At 30.7% G+C, this 19,611-nt stretch overlaps 1 protein-coding gene across 4 annotated transcripts in view; it reads right to left on the bottom strand.

Annotated features, from left to right (window-relative positions):
- LOC143196452 (inactive dipeptidyl peptidase 10) overlaps positions 1 to 19,611 on the bottom strand; it is a 417,095-nt gene that overhangs the window by 22,862 nt on the left and 374,622 nt on the right. For all 4 annotated transcript variants that reach the window (XM_076404133.1, XM_076404131.1, XM_076404132.1 and 1 more), the window contains 3 exons: positions 2,961 to 3,055; positions 2,072 to 2,199; positions 933 to 1,311 (listed from right to left, as the gene is read on the bottom strand). In XM_076404133.1, the coding sequence (XP_076260248.1) occupies positions 933 to 1,311; positions 2,072 to 2,199; positions 2,961 to 2,978 (525 nt within the window). In that variant the 5' untranslated portion in view covers positions 2,979 to 3,055. The remainder of the gene's footprint in view (positions 1 to 932; positions 1,312 to 2,071; positions 2,200 to 2,960; positions 3,056 to 19,611) is intronic.

Here is a 19,611-nt window from a genome sequence, read left to right as displayed (position 1 = left end):
TGATGGATATATTAGACTTAGTGGATCCTCATAGTTTGATTCCATATGATCAAATAGGCTTGAGTATAGATTTATATAATTATATCTTGTTATTTAATGAGAACTTGGATTTGCGCCCTATAAGCCAATACGATAGAGTTTAAGTCCAAGTTGTTTCCGTTTGGCGAATATGTGCTTCTTCCAACTTAGGCGTCGATCTAGGTGTATACCAATATATTTAGCACCATGTTCTTCTGCGGAGCGTAAAAGTTATGTGACTGGATTTGGTTGGCTTTTATACGCCATGTTTTCAGCCACATTTGTATTTGGTTTATGAGTGTTTGTGGCTAAGAGAGCTAAGACTGCCGTATCGTCTGTCTATGTTGCCACAGTGGTTATTCTTGTTGTAGGTAGATCAGCTATCTACAGAATATATAGTACCGAACTAAGTACACTACCTTGCAGTAATTCGGTATGTTCATCGTTCATAATCCGAATGATGGAGAAATTTTTTTAACTTAACCTGCAATCCCGTATGCCATACTTTAACAAAGGCCTGAGATATGTCTAGGAATACGGCTGAACAATATCTTTTGGCATTTAAGTCCATATTTATTTTGTTAACAAGTCTATGCACTTGTTTGATTGTTCCATGCTTATTGCGAAACCCAAATTGATGTTCTGGAATGATCTTTCTTTTTTATATTATACAATTGAGCTTCCTTATGTACGGTTTTTCAAAAACTGATCTGATAGATAAACAAAAAATCGTCATTAAACCTGACAAAACATCTATTGGTGATCATGCGAGTAGGTTTAATTCACCACAAGAGACGAATCGAATTGACAAAGTGCACGGAGTCTCTCTAATTAGTTATTTATCTAGTTATTTACTACGAATGAAATTTATATTTTATTTATATTTATATAAAATTTATTATGAAAAAACTTACCCGTGGATATCTAAAGCTTCTAATCTGAGGATAAATAGTATCAGAGTTCTTGCTGTTGTACCAAGGATATTTGTACTCCCCGACATTGGTATCGTTAAATCTCAGGTACAACAGGTAGCTGTTATCGGGCGAAAACCATAGCGCGTGGTCCATCTTCAAGATCTCGTTCTCGTACAACCAGTCGGGCACGCCGTTGAAGATGACGTTCGATAGGCCGGTGTTGGTGATCCGGCATACCAAATCCTTCTCCACCTTAGGCTTGTAGTAGATGTCGTTGTTGTGAACGAAGGCTAGGGCGCCGCCGTCGTGAGACCACGTGGCGTACTGCAAGAGTGGAGCGTTCTCGTCCAATTCTTTCGGGCTCAACGGTTTCCTAATTCTTGAAATAGAACAAGAAAAAATTTATTAATATATTGACTAGTTTTGTGTTGTTAATTAGCTATAAACGCATGTAACAGTAAATTGTCCACGATCAGTTATTTCGTTTTTTTGTAAAAACTGCATCTGGTCCTGCAACAAGAAATCAAACCTTTACTATAAGACATGAATCATATTACTCTTAAAAATCATTGGAAAATATACATCACACCTTTAAGAAGCCATTAAAAGGAACAGTTTGGTGTAGGTTTTAGGAATTATTGGACCAAAAATTGCGAAGGACCAATATTGCGGAAGAAAAAGTATCATAGTGATGAGATGTATATTATATATACAATTAGTTCTCAACAAATTTTCTTGTTAATAATTTTCCCCGACCGACCGAAGGAAGGTACTCATAATGAAAAATACCACATCAGTAAATGTTAAAGGATAACCAAAATATTCATCGTCCTGCACACATTCTTTGTCCTGTCATAAAACTTTTAGAAATATCATTTTGAATATTAAGGACGCTGAAATTACTTTTTTTAAAACAAAATTCATTGAAACTTATTGATGAATTTTTTTACTGCTGTTAAACATGTAAAAGGGCATTTTTGTTGTTGAACGAATATAAACGAATGTTATCAACCACTGGCGTTAAGTCTTACTATTTTTGAATACAGTAACATCAGTGATAGTTTAAATAAACCTGATTTGCTATATTCTTTATTTTATTTATATATATATGTCAAGATACGTAAAGACACAAAACTTACCTTGTTGAAATTTCATAGATATGATATTTGGCCAACGTTGTATGTTCGTAAATCTTCACTATATCGCTTATTAGAAGAACGAAACGTAGATCGTTAGATACTTTAAAGTCAACAACTTCATATTGTCTCTAAAATAAAAATGAATAGAAATTACATAATATCCAATAATTATCTTTCATGGTAATATTATAACATATTTTAATCAATTATTATTAGGTCCTTGAATAATTAATCTTTGTGAAGTTGTGGTATGTCTAAATAGGTCCTATTCGCTTGAGTTACAATTTTTTTAAAATAAGGCAGTATTTTAATTTAGTTTGTTATATTTTGGAGTCTCTTTTTACCAACTAGGATTTATCTGGATGGACCTACTGTTTAACGGGGGCTTTGAGCAACGGTCCTCGGCACTAAGCCTACCGATTGTTGGCCAATGTACGAACTTGGATATCTTCGAATAATACATCTAGTCTTACTCAACCTAGTTACTGACGTAACTGGGACCATTTTTCTTGTTGGACTTTGCCTCAATACTGGCTAAATTTTCGAATTCGAAAAATCCTTTATTTTTATATGAAACTGAAATAATGTAAATAACATCGTAGGAAATGAAAGAATATAATTTGGGGTTAATTTCTTATGCATAAACAAATGCATATGTTTATTAATACATTTACTTTTTAAATAGCTTTACCAATTCAAAACTACAGGTATATTTTTGATACTTGATGTCACATACTTGGTTACAGAATTTGCTGAAAATAGCGAATTATTCAGGGTCCTAATATATTAGCTTGTTAGTGAAAATATAAAGCTGAACCAACAATTTAACGATAATGTTTCTGGTGAAATAATCTTTAATATAATTAAATATATAATAATTTCTACTTACCAATGTAATATTTGTCATAATAATGCTCGTAGTAAGATTATCAGCATTAAACAATGATATACCTCCGTAAAGATCTTTAAAAATAAATTCGGAATCTGAAAAAGAAAAGAATATTTTATCAATGTAATTTATGTAATACTTGATAATGCAAAATGCAAAGTAAAGATAACGCATCAAATATATATGTTATTTTTACAGTTTTCAATTTCAATGTATTAAATATGGTGGAAAAAAAGAACTAAGCTTACCACTGAAATTATAGTAGTAATTTCATTAAAATAAGGTAGAAGTGGGGATGTAGAAGGTATGATTTAATATTATGGTTGTTTATGGTGTTTTAGTGTTATAGGCTTCAATAAATTGGACAAAAATAATATATAATACATTTAATATGTAATATAGTGTATATTGATGCATATTTGCAAGATTCTTTCCATTATATATCAGTGCGTTATACGCTTTGTTCTGCAATAGTTGAATTAAGCGATCGGTGAAATATCTGACTTCTCAGATGTTACTTAACATTTTATGAGCGACAGTATCCATAGTAATGATAGAAAAAATATGATAAAACATTATCGGCCACGAAAAATAGTTGGCGAAACCCAAACTTAACTGACAGAGACCGGCAAACATTAAAAAATATTGTGATTAGATAACATAAAACAACCAAAAGTGACATGAGAACTAAGCACTGACATGAGTAATACTGGTTTGACGAAAACAATACAGCTGGAGCTCCACAATGGTTACGATTACGAAATCCTTTATAATGGAAGCCAACGCCGAGCTGGGAAAGAAATGGAGCCACGACTATAAAACCTGAATAGTTGATGATGAAGAGTACCCTAAAAAATGAAGTTCTTACTATAACTAACATATTGCTGCTGAACACTGTTACATTCCAAGAATGGCAATTGGACCATAAACACAAGCAAAGAGGTCCAGACTTGGTTTGAGGACATTAGAATATAAAGCCTATTACGTGAATAAATGAGTTGTCTTCAAAGCAGAGAGTGGCTCAACACCCTATAAATAAATAAATAAATATTGTGTTTTTCTCTAGTGTTCATATTATTTTGTCTAATAATTAAATAATTATTTCTATTTAGTTATTTTAAGATTTCATCTAACTAACTATTCAATACTTTTGATATATTTTAAACCAATGTATTGCATGATTTTGTTACTACCTATCTAGCCCAACCACTACAGTTTGTCAATATTTATATCATTTAATTAGTTATTGCTGAAAATTAAATCAAGAGATGGAGACATTTATTGTCTGCAATAAAAAATTACCAGAATATGAATTATATTAAGTAATCCTAGAACTTTTGAAAAACAATTTTCAAGTTACTAAGTATAAATACACTAGATGTTATATATTATAAACAATTTATAATTTGAAACCCACTAGGATAAGTACACTACTTATAAAGAATAGTGTACTTTGATTAAGTGTTGTTGAACTCTATCATTTGCTTGTAGAAACTTACAATAAAGCTATATAACAAGTATTCTAATTACCGTTTGAGATTTGGAAGTGACAATTTTTAGTGAGCACCAGCGAATTTCATTACTGGATTGAAATCCACGCCAATTATTGAAGAAACAAGTAATATTAGCGTTGGAAGTTTAAATTTTATATTTAAATAAGATTGCTGTCGATAGAAGTGGCAAAAAATGTTTTTTCTTATTAATTTAATTTCATATATTATATAATATATAGCTTATTTATATGAACTATTTCTGTTTTATTTAATATTAAATTAACGTTATATACTTCAAAAAACTTATCGTATTTTGACCCACTGGCGAAACTGATGTTTCGCCAGTGGGTTTATGTATTGCCGGCATGGCTTTTCTCAGTGGTAAAGGTGACAGGACGGTCCTACTGTTGCGATAATCGCGAATTTGAATCTTGCTGGGGTATGGTCGTAAATTTGTGATTGTTTAACATTTGTGATTGTCCTTAGACAAGAGTGCAAAAATCGGACAAAGATCCCAGTCACGCCAGTAACCAGGCTGGGTAAGACCGGATGTCTACTGGGATGATATCCAAGTTAGTCACTAACCAGTCGGTAGGCTTAATGCCGAAGACCGTGGATTGGAGCTTATGTTATTCTGTAGATCCAAATCCAAGAGGTGACTAAAATCCATATACACACATACATGATGTACCTAATGCAGACGATCATTACGAACTACAACTAATATTAAAGCTAAATACGGAATTTGTATGATTTTACTATGTGAGAATTTATTTTCTATAGCATTGTATAAAATGGCTGTTTTGTCAAATTGTGACTGCTGAACACTGTGAAAATACTATCATTAAAACTGAGACAGTATGAAAATTTTAAATCATATCATTTTATTTATGTTATTAATTTTATATAAAAAATAGTAATATATATTTACAAATAGACAATGAATCAAAATAGCTCAGGTTTAAGGAGCCAATAGAAAAAATGAACCATATATTCTGAAAGAAAAGACACTTTTCCTCCTGTTAACAGTAGAATCCTTTTTCATTACAAACCAGCTAAAATCCGCTAACATTTTAGCATTCCATCTTCCTCGATAACGCTCTTCTATCTGTTTTATATCCGGATGAAAGTGTTCACCTTGTTCGTCACACACCATTCCAAGATTAGGGAGGAAAAATTGAAATAGGAATACAAGGAATGTATTTTTAGATACTGCACTCCATCGTTTTAAATGTTTGTAAATTTTCGACCATTTGTCCGTTTCTTTTTCAATGTGCCTGATCAAGCTCATACAAACCGAAGGTGTTATTTTCGACAATGCCTCCTTCCATAAATCCAGACAGTTCTGGTTTGATTATCCTCCTCGACCTGAATATCTATTGCTGTAATAGGGAGGGAGCGGTAATACTCTGTGGCCATAACATTCAGTAGTCTGATCTACTATGTATCTTTTCTTTTTTACTATATATATATATATATATATCTTTATATATATATATATACAATTCCAGCCTGAAGAACTATATGTCTGAAATGAATAAATGTTATGACTAGAAAAACTTAATCGATAGTTATTCCAATGTTTACCTTTTTCCATGAACCTTTGTTGTCTTTACACTATATTTATTATCATCTTTCCATGAGCAATCCAATGTACCATTCTGAAATATTCATATCTCTTTTAAATATATAAATTGATATAATTCTTTCTTGATTTTGTTATATCTTTTTAAAAATTGTATTCTTTTAAAAGCAATCTCTGGAAGTTCCATTAAACCCTTTTGTGGGTTATCTTTACACCACTTAAATCTTATATTATCCAACAATGTATGAACGGATGTCCTACATCTCTCAAATAGCTGTATATCTTTTGGATCTTTGTGGATACTAGATATTTTAGTGACTATGTCCGTATTAATATATAGTGCAGCTGCAAGGCACAAAAAATATTTTGCATAAAAACCGCGGCGATTTCAAATTTATTAAAACAACGTTTGCCGGTTTATAACCCGTAATTATAATATTTTGAAGAATTCTCAGACGTTTGGCAAACGGACAACTTTTGCGGGCTCATTCCGTTACATGTTCGAACTTCTCTAACAGCATTCCATCTCTTTTTAAGTAGAATAGTATGAATTATATTGTCTGACTGTAGAACGAATTTACTTTAGACAGACATATATTGACACTCATGTCACTGCTATTTTGAATTGACTATATATTTCGTGAAACCTTCCTGTATTCCAAGCAATATAGCAATAACTTTTAAATCAGTACAAACTTTCCAGCTGTATTCTTTGTATTTTTTGTTTCATGTTTTCATACGTTTCTTTTAACGGCTGTCATTGTAGAGCAATACAGTTTTTAAGCGTAAATAGAATTCACACTATTACTAAGGAACATGACGTGTTGTACAACCATATCAATACACAAAGTTTTTAACAATGGAATAAGAAATTCGAAACTCGTAATCATATTTATGTTAGAAAAATTGTGTCACACAGTGTTATATTAGTAAAACAATGCTTTGAAATTAAATACCATTTGTTTTTATGGTATACCACCATGAAAAAACGCGTTTTAGCGGAAAAACGATAATCATTAGCAGTTAGATCACATAATTCATCAACAATTTAGAATCGAACAATCGCGGCGTCTGGATAAATCTTGTGAAAATGAAAAGAATCGAAGGTCGGCCAAGATGGCGGTAAAAACTCTAAGCTCGTTTTTATGCTCGAACTGAGAGTTTTCTTTTCGATAGTAGCGACGAACCGGCATTATAAATGAGCTTGGTTTCCTTTCCCGAAACTTTCCCGGAGTAATAAACGTCGTTATTGTTAAGTTTTAAGGCCTTATTGTATTTCGCTGTCTAGCTCGGACCTGTTCCTAACGCGATTAGGATTTTTTTGCTCTATGGCAGTTTCCTTGTATTTCTTTCAATATAATGTCATTTTTGTTAAAATCTGGTTTTCTGGTTTATATAACATTTTCCTTAAATGGTAACAAAATCTATATGATACATCGAGACCATTAACCTTTATCGGATATTTCCTAATCGGATTAATTTTCTTTCCTTAAAATTGTAGAACTAACAAATATGCCAAGTTTTAAGATCATAGCATTAGTAGTTCACTAGTTGTATTCATAGAATAATAAAAGTTTGTTTTTCAACATGAACTTTAAACATTAAAATATTATTTTTAACATTTGCTTCCTAATCATTAAAAATGGTAAAAGTTGTTTTGGGATACGTTATCTGAGACAAGTATGATAGATTTGTGTATATTGTTTAAAGAAGGTAGATAATGTGTACAGGGCAATAGACGCCCTCATCGTCTTTCAATATCCACCACGTCAGGTAGAGGCTTTTTTTGAAGTCAGATTTTTAAGCAACATATCTAGTATTGTTATGATATTTGGTACTTAATAAATATCTAGTCTTAAATGATTATCATTATTATCGTGGCTATCGTGAATTATTATTACCAACTACAGATATACGCGATATCATTAACTTGTAATTTGAATATATTTTAGGATATTCGGGACTAAAAAATTATTCACCCAGGTATTATCATATATTTAAGTTTACATAAAAACCAAAAAAAAAAATCAATAAAAATATCAAAAAATACGTTAGGTGACTATTGATGAAAACTACTTTATGAAAATTTTATGTATTTACTTCACCTGGAAGATGGAATAACTTATCTTCCAGGTGAAGTGCAACAGTCTCAGGATGTATAAGTGACACGTTGCACCGGACGGTTTTTATAAGGACTCACTTATACATTCTTTTAAAATGTTTGTGTTATAATTAGACATTCTAATGTGTATTGATGATGTGAGGGTTATTAATGTAATTATATAATGATAAAAACTCCAAAATTTGTGTATTTTTGCTCAAAGGCAGAAATGTGGTTAAATCTTATAAAGAGCGAACCAGCCCGTACATTTTGATAGAAATAAAAATATTCTACGTAAGTATTTACTATTTTAAGTGCCTTTTATCATGCCTAAAGTATAATTAACGTAAGTTGGAGATAACTAACATTGTTGAAATAATTTCAGGTTAGGACTCCTTTAATAGCTTTATTTATTTTTCAGTTGCCAAATAATATAGAAAAATTGTTTAATATATGATGGGTTTAATCGTATAACTGTACATGAAGTCAGTCTATATTTCTAGAAGGTTCGAATACGAACCAGATAGAATAAAATGCGCTTTTAATTGAACTTACCGAACTTTCAATGCTGTTCACTACTGAATGATCATATACTCTCAATACACAAAGTAACATGTTAATTAAATTTAGGCCTTAAACAAGTGTTAACCAAATCTAATTTACAAAAAAGCTAATATTAAAGCATCTGTTTTTTGTACATGAAATAGTTAGGTGTGCTATACTTCACCAAGTTAAAGATAAGCGACATATATTTGGTTTAACAATGTATCTGATTAAGATTTATCAGCCTGGTATTTGTGTGTTATGGCAAACAGAAGTTTCAAACATTTCTAACAATATTTGCGTATAAACGATAAATGAACCCAGAAGTTGTCACTAACGTTATGTAAAAGAAACTTCACAAAGATCTACCTTAAGAATTCATAGGAGGACTTAGAAGATAGGTGAGTTTGTGAAGCTATAATTACAATATACTTCAAAATTGCCGCTTGTGTATTTTTTAGCCAACTATTAAAAGGTAATTTGATTCAATGCCGGGTACACTTTTTAGATCAAATGTATATAATCCAAACCTTTTTTGTGTTATAGTTACTATCAATTATAAAAAATTGATTTTTGGTAGACCTGCCAAAGGCATTTGAATCTGTTGTGCATCCTCAAATTATTATCATACATTTTTTCAGTAGGTTTGCCATCGATACCATTTTTATAAGTTTTAGTTAATATTAGGCACTTGATTTCCACAATACTACTTTCCTAGCTAGCTCCTTCTTAAGCTAGCTATTATGCTATTATTGGGTGTTATTATTGGGGGATTGGGTTGGGTCTTCAATATATTACCACATTTTACGTTTTGGGTTTCTGAGCTACTTACTTATTTGAGTTATATAAAGGTTCTAGTATTGTTTTTAACATTATTATTTCAGATGTAGCCACCAAGTAAACGAACTATCGACGAATTCATCCTGGGCAAATTTAGGTGATTTTCTTTCATAAATATTAGTTCTATCTATTTGTTTATCTTTTCTTTTTATTGGTAGAGCGTTAAAGTTACGTAAACGTTGGAATGGTTAGGAAGCGGTAAGGTGATTCTTATTACAGACATCTACGATATTTTCTGAAGAAAATAATGCATATTATATATCGCGATATGACTGTAATACGCGTTGGATGATTTAAATCTGTCCATATTTTATAGGTTGGGTGTAAGTGAAGTAGAAATGCATTTACGTTCCAAAATTAACTATTTTTAGTATAAAAGTTTATAGAAATAAGAAGAGTTAAAATAAAATAAAGTAGAGGAATGACTACGAATTTTGGCGACCTATGCTAACAAGTTTCAGTTTCAGAAAAAATCAAAATGAAAGAATTGCCTGAAAACAATAATTTCAAGTTAATGATTTTAATGATTATTTAGAATGTTTGGTTTTTACCTGATTCGTTTTTATAAAATTTTTGGACGGCATTATTTCATTACACATTTTCTCTACAAATAGTGCCATAAATTTTAATATACCTGTTATGGCAGCTGTAAAACCATATATATTAAAATATATAGCTGCAAATTAGATTTCAAGGATCACCCAGTAAGATAAATTAATTGGATTAAACAGTTTTACAACTTTTATAATTTTTATCACATCATCATTCTTGCATTGGATTACTTGATGCCCGAAAATCAAAATATAGTTAGTGTCGTACTGCTTGAAAGGAATGAATGGACGTAATTTATGTATCGAATAGTAACGGGTGATGAAAAATGGATTTATTTCGAAAATCCTAAGCGAAAAAATCATGGTTATAATTTGGCGAAGCCGGCGAAGACGATAAGGTAATTTTACAGCAAAGCAACATGCCATCTCATATATCAAAATCAATCAAATAAATGTTGAAATTACTTGGATATGAACTTCGCACTTGCCGTACTCCCTAGACTTATCTTATTATCTTACTAGCACTTTTACGCATAGATGAGGTATGCGCTTGCAGAGCAGTCCTTCGCAGACTTAAAGAAGAAGAAGAAGAAGTTAAAAATTTACTCCATGAATGACCGTTCAAAGGAGAAACTGTTATTTTGAATGGCATTCATGCACTGCCTGAGAGATGGAGAAAATGAATGGAACCAAATATTTTTAATAAATACAGTATAACAATAAATTGCATATAAGTTGTTAAGCAATACTATAACGCGTGTGAAAAGTATCAGTACAATCATTTCAAATATTTGGCCTCATTTTGCAAGAAGAGATGGCACACCCTGTAAATATCTGTAGTAATATACTGCTATTTTCGGTAATGATAAAGTGATATAAAAAATTTATATTTATGTACGGAGTATAAATAACCATCCCAAATAGCCTATCGAAAATGTTTTGTTGAATATATCGCTGTGAAAAAAAAAAGAGCGGCACATTTTATGGCAGTCTTTAGGGGTCTACCAATGTGGATTATTATGTCCATAAAACACCCTCGGCGTCTGGTAAAGGCATCCCTGTCACTTCTTATTTTAGTGATTCCTGTTCGGCGGGATAGCAGTTTATCTTGCCTTTTTAAAATGCCACTCGTTTTCAATTTCTTTACAAGTCATGTATTTCGTAATTTGTGAAGATTTTAACGCTGTTTTTTCGGTAATGCAGCTTTATTTTCAGTTATTCATTTGTAATGTAGGGATTCCACTGTAAGGATCTTAAAAGTATATTTTTAGCGGTAACAATTGATTTTTCAGGCAAATTTTGTAATTTATGAACTACAACAGGTCAGTTTTAAATATTATGGGATTGTATTAATCTAGTATTAATCTAAAAATTATATAACATTATTAATAACCAATATAATAATTTATGAATGAATTATAAATACATGGCTTGAAAAGCTCTGGGCGTAACCAAGAGAACGTGTTTTTTTGTTCAAAATTGGCTTTATTCTTCAATGTAATCCCCATTAAGAGCCATACAAGTATTCCAGCGTTGCTCTAACATTTCAATACCATTTTTATAGAACGATTTACACCAGTTGCTGTCCACTCCGATGACGATCGTCTTGGTTATGGAGTGAAGTGATAGATCCATGTGTCATCCATTGTCACACATCGACGCAAAAATTCCGGTTTGTTACGTTACCACTGCTTAGAATCATTAACACTTTTTTGCTTTTGGTCAACAGTGAGCAAATGCGGCACCCACCTTGAACAGAGTTTTCTCACAGTCAAATGCTCATGCAATATAAAACCAAAACGTTCTCTTGATATCGTTACGATGGTAGCTATCTGCATCATCGGAGTCTCAATGAGCATGTTTAAGTGAAAACTAGCGTTTTATTGTTGTTTTTGATCCAGCGGAGCCCTAATAATACTTTTAATGAGTAAATGCGTCGCTTGAACGGTATTTTTCCCTTCAACAGGCAGTGTAAAGTTAAAACACGAAATTGTTTTTGATAATTCTTTCTGTTAATAAGTTGTTTAGGTCTCCACAACGTGTAGATGTTTCGAAATGTATATAAAAAAAAATAAATAACTATAGCCTCAGTATATTATCCATTCTGAATGATTGCAAACATTCACGCTAACACGACAGATGAACAAACAAATCAACGAAACTGATTGTGTACCGTTTACTTTGAGGAAAGCTAATTATTTACATTTCATGGTAAGAAAACACTCCCTAATTAATCATATAAGGTCAGTCCAAATTCTAGTAATAGTTAATAAGTTGTTGCCTTTACGTATCAGAATTTACATATGGAAGGCAGACGTAGTAGGTTTTTAGAAGTTTCCAACAAGCAATCTATTAAGCTTTGATTGTATGTAGCTTTTTCTATAAATGGTTGAAGATGTGACAGTTTTGTTTGGAGATATGTGGGAAAAATTCATCAATAATCCGCAGAAAGTTGAGGAAAATTATAAGCTTTGAGGTCTCCTTTATTGTGATCATTTTAGCAGCAAAAGTAATAGGTACACAGGGCATTTTTAAGTCTTTATTGACAAATCTATATAATTCAACAGAATTTGAAAAAATGTCATCCTTATGCCAATAATATAAGATGCCAATGATCAAGTTCTGTTAACATGACGGATGTTAATACAGTTTCATCCATTGCATTTTCTCTGTAAAATGGTAGCACATTATTTGTAGATCAGTTGTAAGATAACAAATGAAGGTGGGAAAGCTATCTTCATTTAAACAAATATTTATATATTTTATAATATATTTATTCATATAAAAGACATTACATATACTCTCTAAGAGAGAGTTATGGGGTTTCAGTGGAGAAGTTTGACAGATTTGTGTCATTGCCAATGCTAGAAAATATAAAGCAATTGTATAAGCACGATTATAGATCTGTATAAGTTATTCAACTACTGGAAAGATTCATTTTTCAGCAACTGTAGGGTGATTTTAACCAGAAACATATTTTATTTGTGTTAATATTGTATTGCGTATACATTAATTAGTTCCAAGATGTCCTAATTTTAAGAGTTTGTGGAGTCAAACTAGAAAAAAAAAACAAATCGATTCATGCTTTGTTCGAATACTTTAGAATATTAATGGACATTGTGCCAAAAATAATTGACTTAAAGTTCGTTATCAGCTATGATAATCGTAGTTGTACAACATATTACCAAATACATTTTGTTACTTTGCTTTAGTTTATTTTAGCAATTACTAACTGTTATATTTTCTTATTATTTTATAGTTAAAGATATTTTTGTATTGTTTTATTATAGATACTATATTTAAAGATATTTTAGCTTTAGTGTTTATACGTGTGTGTTAAATTTATTAATTTCACCTGAAAATCCGGAAGTTTTAGGAAATAATGAAATATCGGCTCTACCCGAAAAATAACAAAAGGTCATCGATTAAAATAGAACATGATTGGTTCAATAAATTCTTGAAAATAACAACACCTAAATATATATTATAAAACCTAAAAAATACATTATTATAACTATATTTTCATATTCATTATTGGTTATAAAATAGTATTTAAAATCTTTAAATTTATGGCATAGTTTGTGACAAAATTTACAATAAAATGTGATATATTAAAAAATTATTAAAATATTGAAGGAAACTTTTTAGAATATTGATAGCCTTGAGGAAAGTCAGTATTTAAAAACAAAAATGCATCAACAGTAGAAATATTCCAAACACTAGATTTATTGATAGGGATTTATTGATACAGATTGATGGACTTAGGATGAATAACCTATAATTTCTGTTAGAATGCTTAATATTCACAAGAATAAACAAGCCAAAACACCTTATTTTCATGAAATTATTCCTTTTCTGACAATTCTTGATATAATATTGAAAACATTTCGAATATTTTGTTAGTAATAATGTTATAGTAATAATATAATATCTATTTTATTAGAATATGTTACATTTTGGTGTTGTTTATCTTTAATCTATTATGATTAATAAAAAATAGATCTATTTTTTATTAAATAATAATTTTTTCGAGCGAATATTTCGTGAATGTTATTCGCTCATGCAGCATGATTTAAGGTGAAACAATAGAGGAATTTTGGATCTAAGATTTTCTGTAAAATTTGATGTTAGTATGTGCTCTAAGGATCCTCAAAATCAGCATGGGAAACGATTTCTATCTCCAAGGAAACGACAACTCAAATAATAGACAAAGGCGAGTCGACAAAGCTTCAAGTACAACAGTGAAGATGTTTATACGCCCCAGGAGCTACCGATTGAAGGTAAATATTGAATAAATGATAGAAAAGGGCTTCAAACTTGACCCATTTAACTTCAATTCTTCCTATTTCTTTTTTATTTCTTTTGATCTTTTATTATATTTTTATTTTAAACAGAAAACTCTTTAATACATAAAGGGTGACTTATCTGTGCTCGTCTACGTGGAGATATATTCTTAAATATAATTATACCTGTTTTGCGAAGTATATTTATGGATTATGAATAAATTACATTTTGTTGCAAGATATATTTTAGCGGAATAAATATTTTTTGTGCAAAAAATGGATTTGAAAGAAAAAAGTCAATTTTTCTTAGCAAGAATTAGTGTATTTAGTGTTAGATTCCTCTAAATCTGTGTGTAGTTGTTTGGGTCACGTCCATTGTCGTATGGGTACAAGTCTTATTTATACACTATTTTAATAATTTTGAATTATAATGTGATTATATATCGGTAAAAGCTCTATATAACAGACAATGTGTGAACCCAAATGTTGTCATCAAGTTAAATCAAGTAATCATTTATACATCAAGTATTATTTATACTATTTGTTAAATTTAATTATATTTGCTCAAATACTACAAGGTAGTTTGATACGATACCGTGTATATTTTTAGGTCTATAGAGCTGCTACAAGTTTAAGAAAATGCAACATCCATTATCAAATGTATATAAATTAAACTTTTTTCTGTTATAATTACTATCAACAATATAAAATTAACATTTTGGTGGCCCTATTAAATACATTTACATAATTAAATTATCATTATGGAATGTTTGAGTGGGTTTCCCATTGATAAAATTTTGAATTGTCTTAGTAAACATGGGCTATTTAAATTTAATAACACTATTCTAACAGTTCCCACCTAGCGATTGTGCTATTATTGAGTACTCTTTAGAGTTATTTTAACATTTATTAATTTTCGTACCAACTGTTATACTGACAACATTTTTACTTAATGTTCTTCAATAATCTGTCGCATTTCTAGTTTCATAATATATTAACTGGGCTAGTTGTTCCTTGTCATCACAAAAATAAATTAAAACATCCATTCTCAGAGCTGGATATCCATAATTATCGCATTAGCAGGAAGACAGTCTTATAGCTTTGACTCTGTGGCGAAGTTGAGTGATAGTTACGAAACCGACCGAGGTGTTGATCTACTGGTTCATAAAATCTTAGATAAGATTTAGATTTTGCATACATTGTAGGTGCACAGGTCACATTATATTACAAAAATTTATGATTTTTTATGCAAATTGAAAACGTTTTGTGTACTTTAATGTTTCAAAGTATACTCTCCCACTAATCACTACTTCAGTGGCTAGGCTTCTAAGCTTTTTTCACATCCTTAAAATCCTCCATCCTCACATCCCATTAAATACTCGGCGAAAGTTTCAAAAATATAAAATAATATTTTAGCATCTTTCGATTTCTACACGTACATTATTTTCTTACTTAAATTGTTTTCAGAAAAATATTCCTAGATCACTCATGATTATATTTAAATCTATTTTATATCTATGTTATGTTTCATATTTTAACTATTTTCAGTTGTTTTGTAAAAAATATCAGTTCTTCAAGTATAATCCTATTGCAATACCAATATGTTATTTTCGTGCATCCAAAAGGCTGCGGCCGACCAATAGACATAACTTGGTTTCTTTGAAGCAGGTTTACTCGGAAAAATCCACTGTTTTAACCATTTCTTGGTTTTTGGTATTTTTGGTGTTCATGTTTCGAAAGGGCACAAAAACTCCTTCGGATTCTGCTGAACATCGCCAAGAACTAGTTTGAAAAGTTGCAGTTACATTCATAGAGAAATAGAGATTTAACTTCATAGGAAATTTTGGCGAAATATTTTGCGAGGTCCAACATGTATATGTTAATACGTTTAACATATTATTTCTTTTATTCGCTATGCTAAGAGCCGCGACGGAATCTGATTGGTTTATTTCGTTCTATGGTTTGTTTATTTTTCACGCCATTTTCAATGTGCCCTATATTGAGAACAGTGTGGTTAGCCTTTTATAACGTTTATATATTAAATTATTATTTTATTTTATTACTATATACAAGTCGGTAGTTGAAATGCATTCCTGTTCTAGGAATTGTTGTGTGCTCGGATGCACAGATAGTGAGGAAATGCATAATCGTTTTTCGTTAAAAAAGTACCCGACGATCTTTAAGAAATGAGTAGAAAAAATCCTAAACTGGTTGGGTTAAACATGAAACAGATTTATGATCGTTACCATGTGAGACATTTTTGTGATACATTTAAACTTTCCTTTAGGTACTTATGAACAATTTAGTGATGGTGAAAGTATTACCATGAGGCCAGAATATGTACAAATGGAAGTAGATCATAATTGTTACCATTAATTTCTAAACTATCGTTACCATAAAAAGATATAGTAAATATTTGTAGTGCCTATTTCCATCGTTCCAGGCTCACAACCAGGGTGTTCGAAGCAAGTATTATCAACATTTGAACAAACTCCAGAAGGTAATGGTAAAGTTTGTATTCATTCAGCCAGTTCAGATGTTCCTATAAGAGCAAACAAAGTTTTACATTGCACCGTAGTGTACATCTCAGGTTTCTTTAGTAAAACTTTTTAAAAAAGAAATTAAGTGTGATTTTTGTTTACATATAATTATGAATAAATCAGTAGACCCAGAAATTGAGACTGATTTTATAGAGGCAAGACAATATCTCGTGCCCAGACTCTTACAAAATTGTTTTATTATACTGTCAGTAGGTCTTTGAGCTGTCTTATTTTATTCAGCGATTTTGTCATGTCGATAATATAACAAAATATTTGTCAAATGTTTAAGAGAAAAGTAAATTTAAAACCCTTCAATTGTACATTCTATAATGATCTTTCGGATAAAATATTAAAAGTGCTAACGGAAAGATGGAAGAGATCATTTTGATTTGCAATGCACCAAAGTTTTTTGCTTATGGTTTTATATATATGTATATAATATTTGTGTTTTATAGATATATTTATTTTCATATTATATTTATATTTTGTATTTACATTATAAATTTATATTTATTGTTATAGATTATTTATTTTTAAATATTATATTTATATTTATTTATTTTTACGTGCCAAACATTACTAATGAGCCAATCAAATGTCTTCACAATAAAATATTTTTCTTGCAGGTGCCTATAATAGAGATTTAAATTGACTAATCAAATTACTTAAATTGCCTATTATTGCTCCCTCTGGATGTTGGGCAAAGCAAAACTTTGCGCCAAGGTCCCCTATTGAGTTGCGTCTCTATTACTCTATGGTTAAAGTCGATTGTAAGCAATCATTGCCTGGATTGCTTTTTCATATCCAAATATTTATATAAAATGTGATGTATCCACTCAGTTGAAACATCTACCACTACAGCCACCTCCCAACTTTCATTCTCCGATCATCCAATATCGTTCCATGGGTTTCAATAGATAATTCACTAATAAAAAGAAACATCAAGAAAAACTAAAATAGAGGCGTACAAAGCAATTTACAGACCAATCCTAACATTCAATTGCGAGACGTGGGTATTGTTAAAGAGAGATAAAGGAATGATACAAGCAGCAGAAATAAAATTCGGAATAAATGAAGGTCAGTCACAAGATGTGCAGGACGAAAAATAAAGAAATAATAAAAGACCTCAATATCGAATCAATGGAATAATAATAGAAAGTATATAACTCTCAAATAGGAGAGAGGAGAAATCTCAGAGGGTGACCTAGGCCAATCTGGGATGAAGGTATCAGAGAAATGCTTTAGAAGAGAAGAAAACCCCTGACTTAAGCAAGAAGAATGAACAGAAACAAAGAAAAGAAATAATGTACACATGGAGAAAGAGAGAATAAGTAATAAACTAAAAATAAAAATTAAACCCCTCAAAATTAAATATCTTCCTAATAATTAATTATATTTGCTTCATAAACGTATAACTATTTTTATCATTATTAATTCCCAGTACTCTACAATATAAATTCATTTGTATCGAAATGAACAATACTTCTTTGAAATTGTCAATAGTCTGTCAGTTCCAATCGGACTGTATCTCATCAGCGAATAGTCGCAGACATTGAAAGGATTAAGTTATTGTAGGATGTATTGATGATATATCGTTTGAAATTATGTACGATCGACCGAAATACTGAGTGGCAATTGACATGTATTGGGGATCGTTTTCACGTACCGTTTTCCATTATCTCCATACCTCCTTTCTCGATAGTAAGCCAGACATTCACTTTAACACGTACAGTTCTATTACGGGAATCTAATACCAATTTAAAACATCTCTATAAATGGGTATTACTATTTAATTCCTTACTTTATTTATATTTCGTTATTAACGTTTTATTTATATAAAACATATATTTTGTTTTACATTGCATAATTCTATTATTCCGAAGATTTTAATTTTTTATACCATTCCACAGAAATCTGACAATATATTATAGTGATTTTAAATTTTGATGGGAGTTTTACAAAGTATAGGTTGGTATAAAAGATAGTTTGTTATGATAATCGGTGATATTCTTTTAATTGTTGACCTTTACTGACAACCTGATCATGCTTATTATTAGCGACCAAATATACTACAAGTCACCGTGTGGTAAAACAAAAATTGATTTGCACAGAAACCAAGTCGCTGCTTAAATATCGGTGATATGTTTAACTAACACAATACTCTGGCACTCTCCATTTATCGATTATATAGTAAAGATGGACACTTGTTATATATTGTATATTTATTTTTATTTCCACTGTAACTAAAGTTATTAATTCTGTAGTAGGAAAGCGGCATTTTATTGTGTTCGCATTTTATTTATTTATTAATGGCCCGTCAGCTTCTTGGGCTATTTAGGGTCTATTCCCAATTTTATTTCCAACTAAATGAGACATAAGTGTGCAAGTGTATCAGATACAAAATGTAAAATAAGACAGAGAAGACAGCACATTATTTGCAATGATCTTGAAGGAGCGATGAAGCGGTGTGTTCTTTCTATTCGTATGGTTTTTCGATGTTCAGCAATACTGTGCCGGTGGAATTTCGCTAATTAAAGCTGTGTTTGTTTATTAGACCTCTCTTGTCCAGTAAGAAGGTGAGATGGTTCTTAACCATTTTTGCCAAAAGTTTGCACAAGTAGCTTGTGAGGGTTACCGGAGCACCTTTCCGTATTTAATTATAGAGATCCAGCAGGAGTTGCAACTGGTCAGGTTGTAATTTCAATTTTATATAAA

The sequence above is a fragment of the Rhynchophorus ferrugineus genome, unplaced genomic scaffold, assembly GCF_030347505.1.
Source record: "Rhynchophorus ferrugineus isolate W39M unplaced genomic scaffold, kcgeb_rfMv2 rfM4, whole genome shotgun sequence".
Lineage (NCBI taxonomy): Eukaryota > Metazoa > Arthropoda > Insecta > Coleoptera > Curculionidae > Rhynchophorus > Rhynchophorus ferrugineus.
Note: the sequence above shows the minus strand (reverse complement) of the source record. Positions and strands in the feature narration are given on the sequence as shown.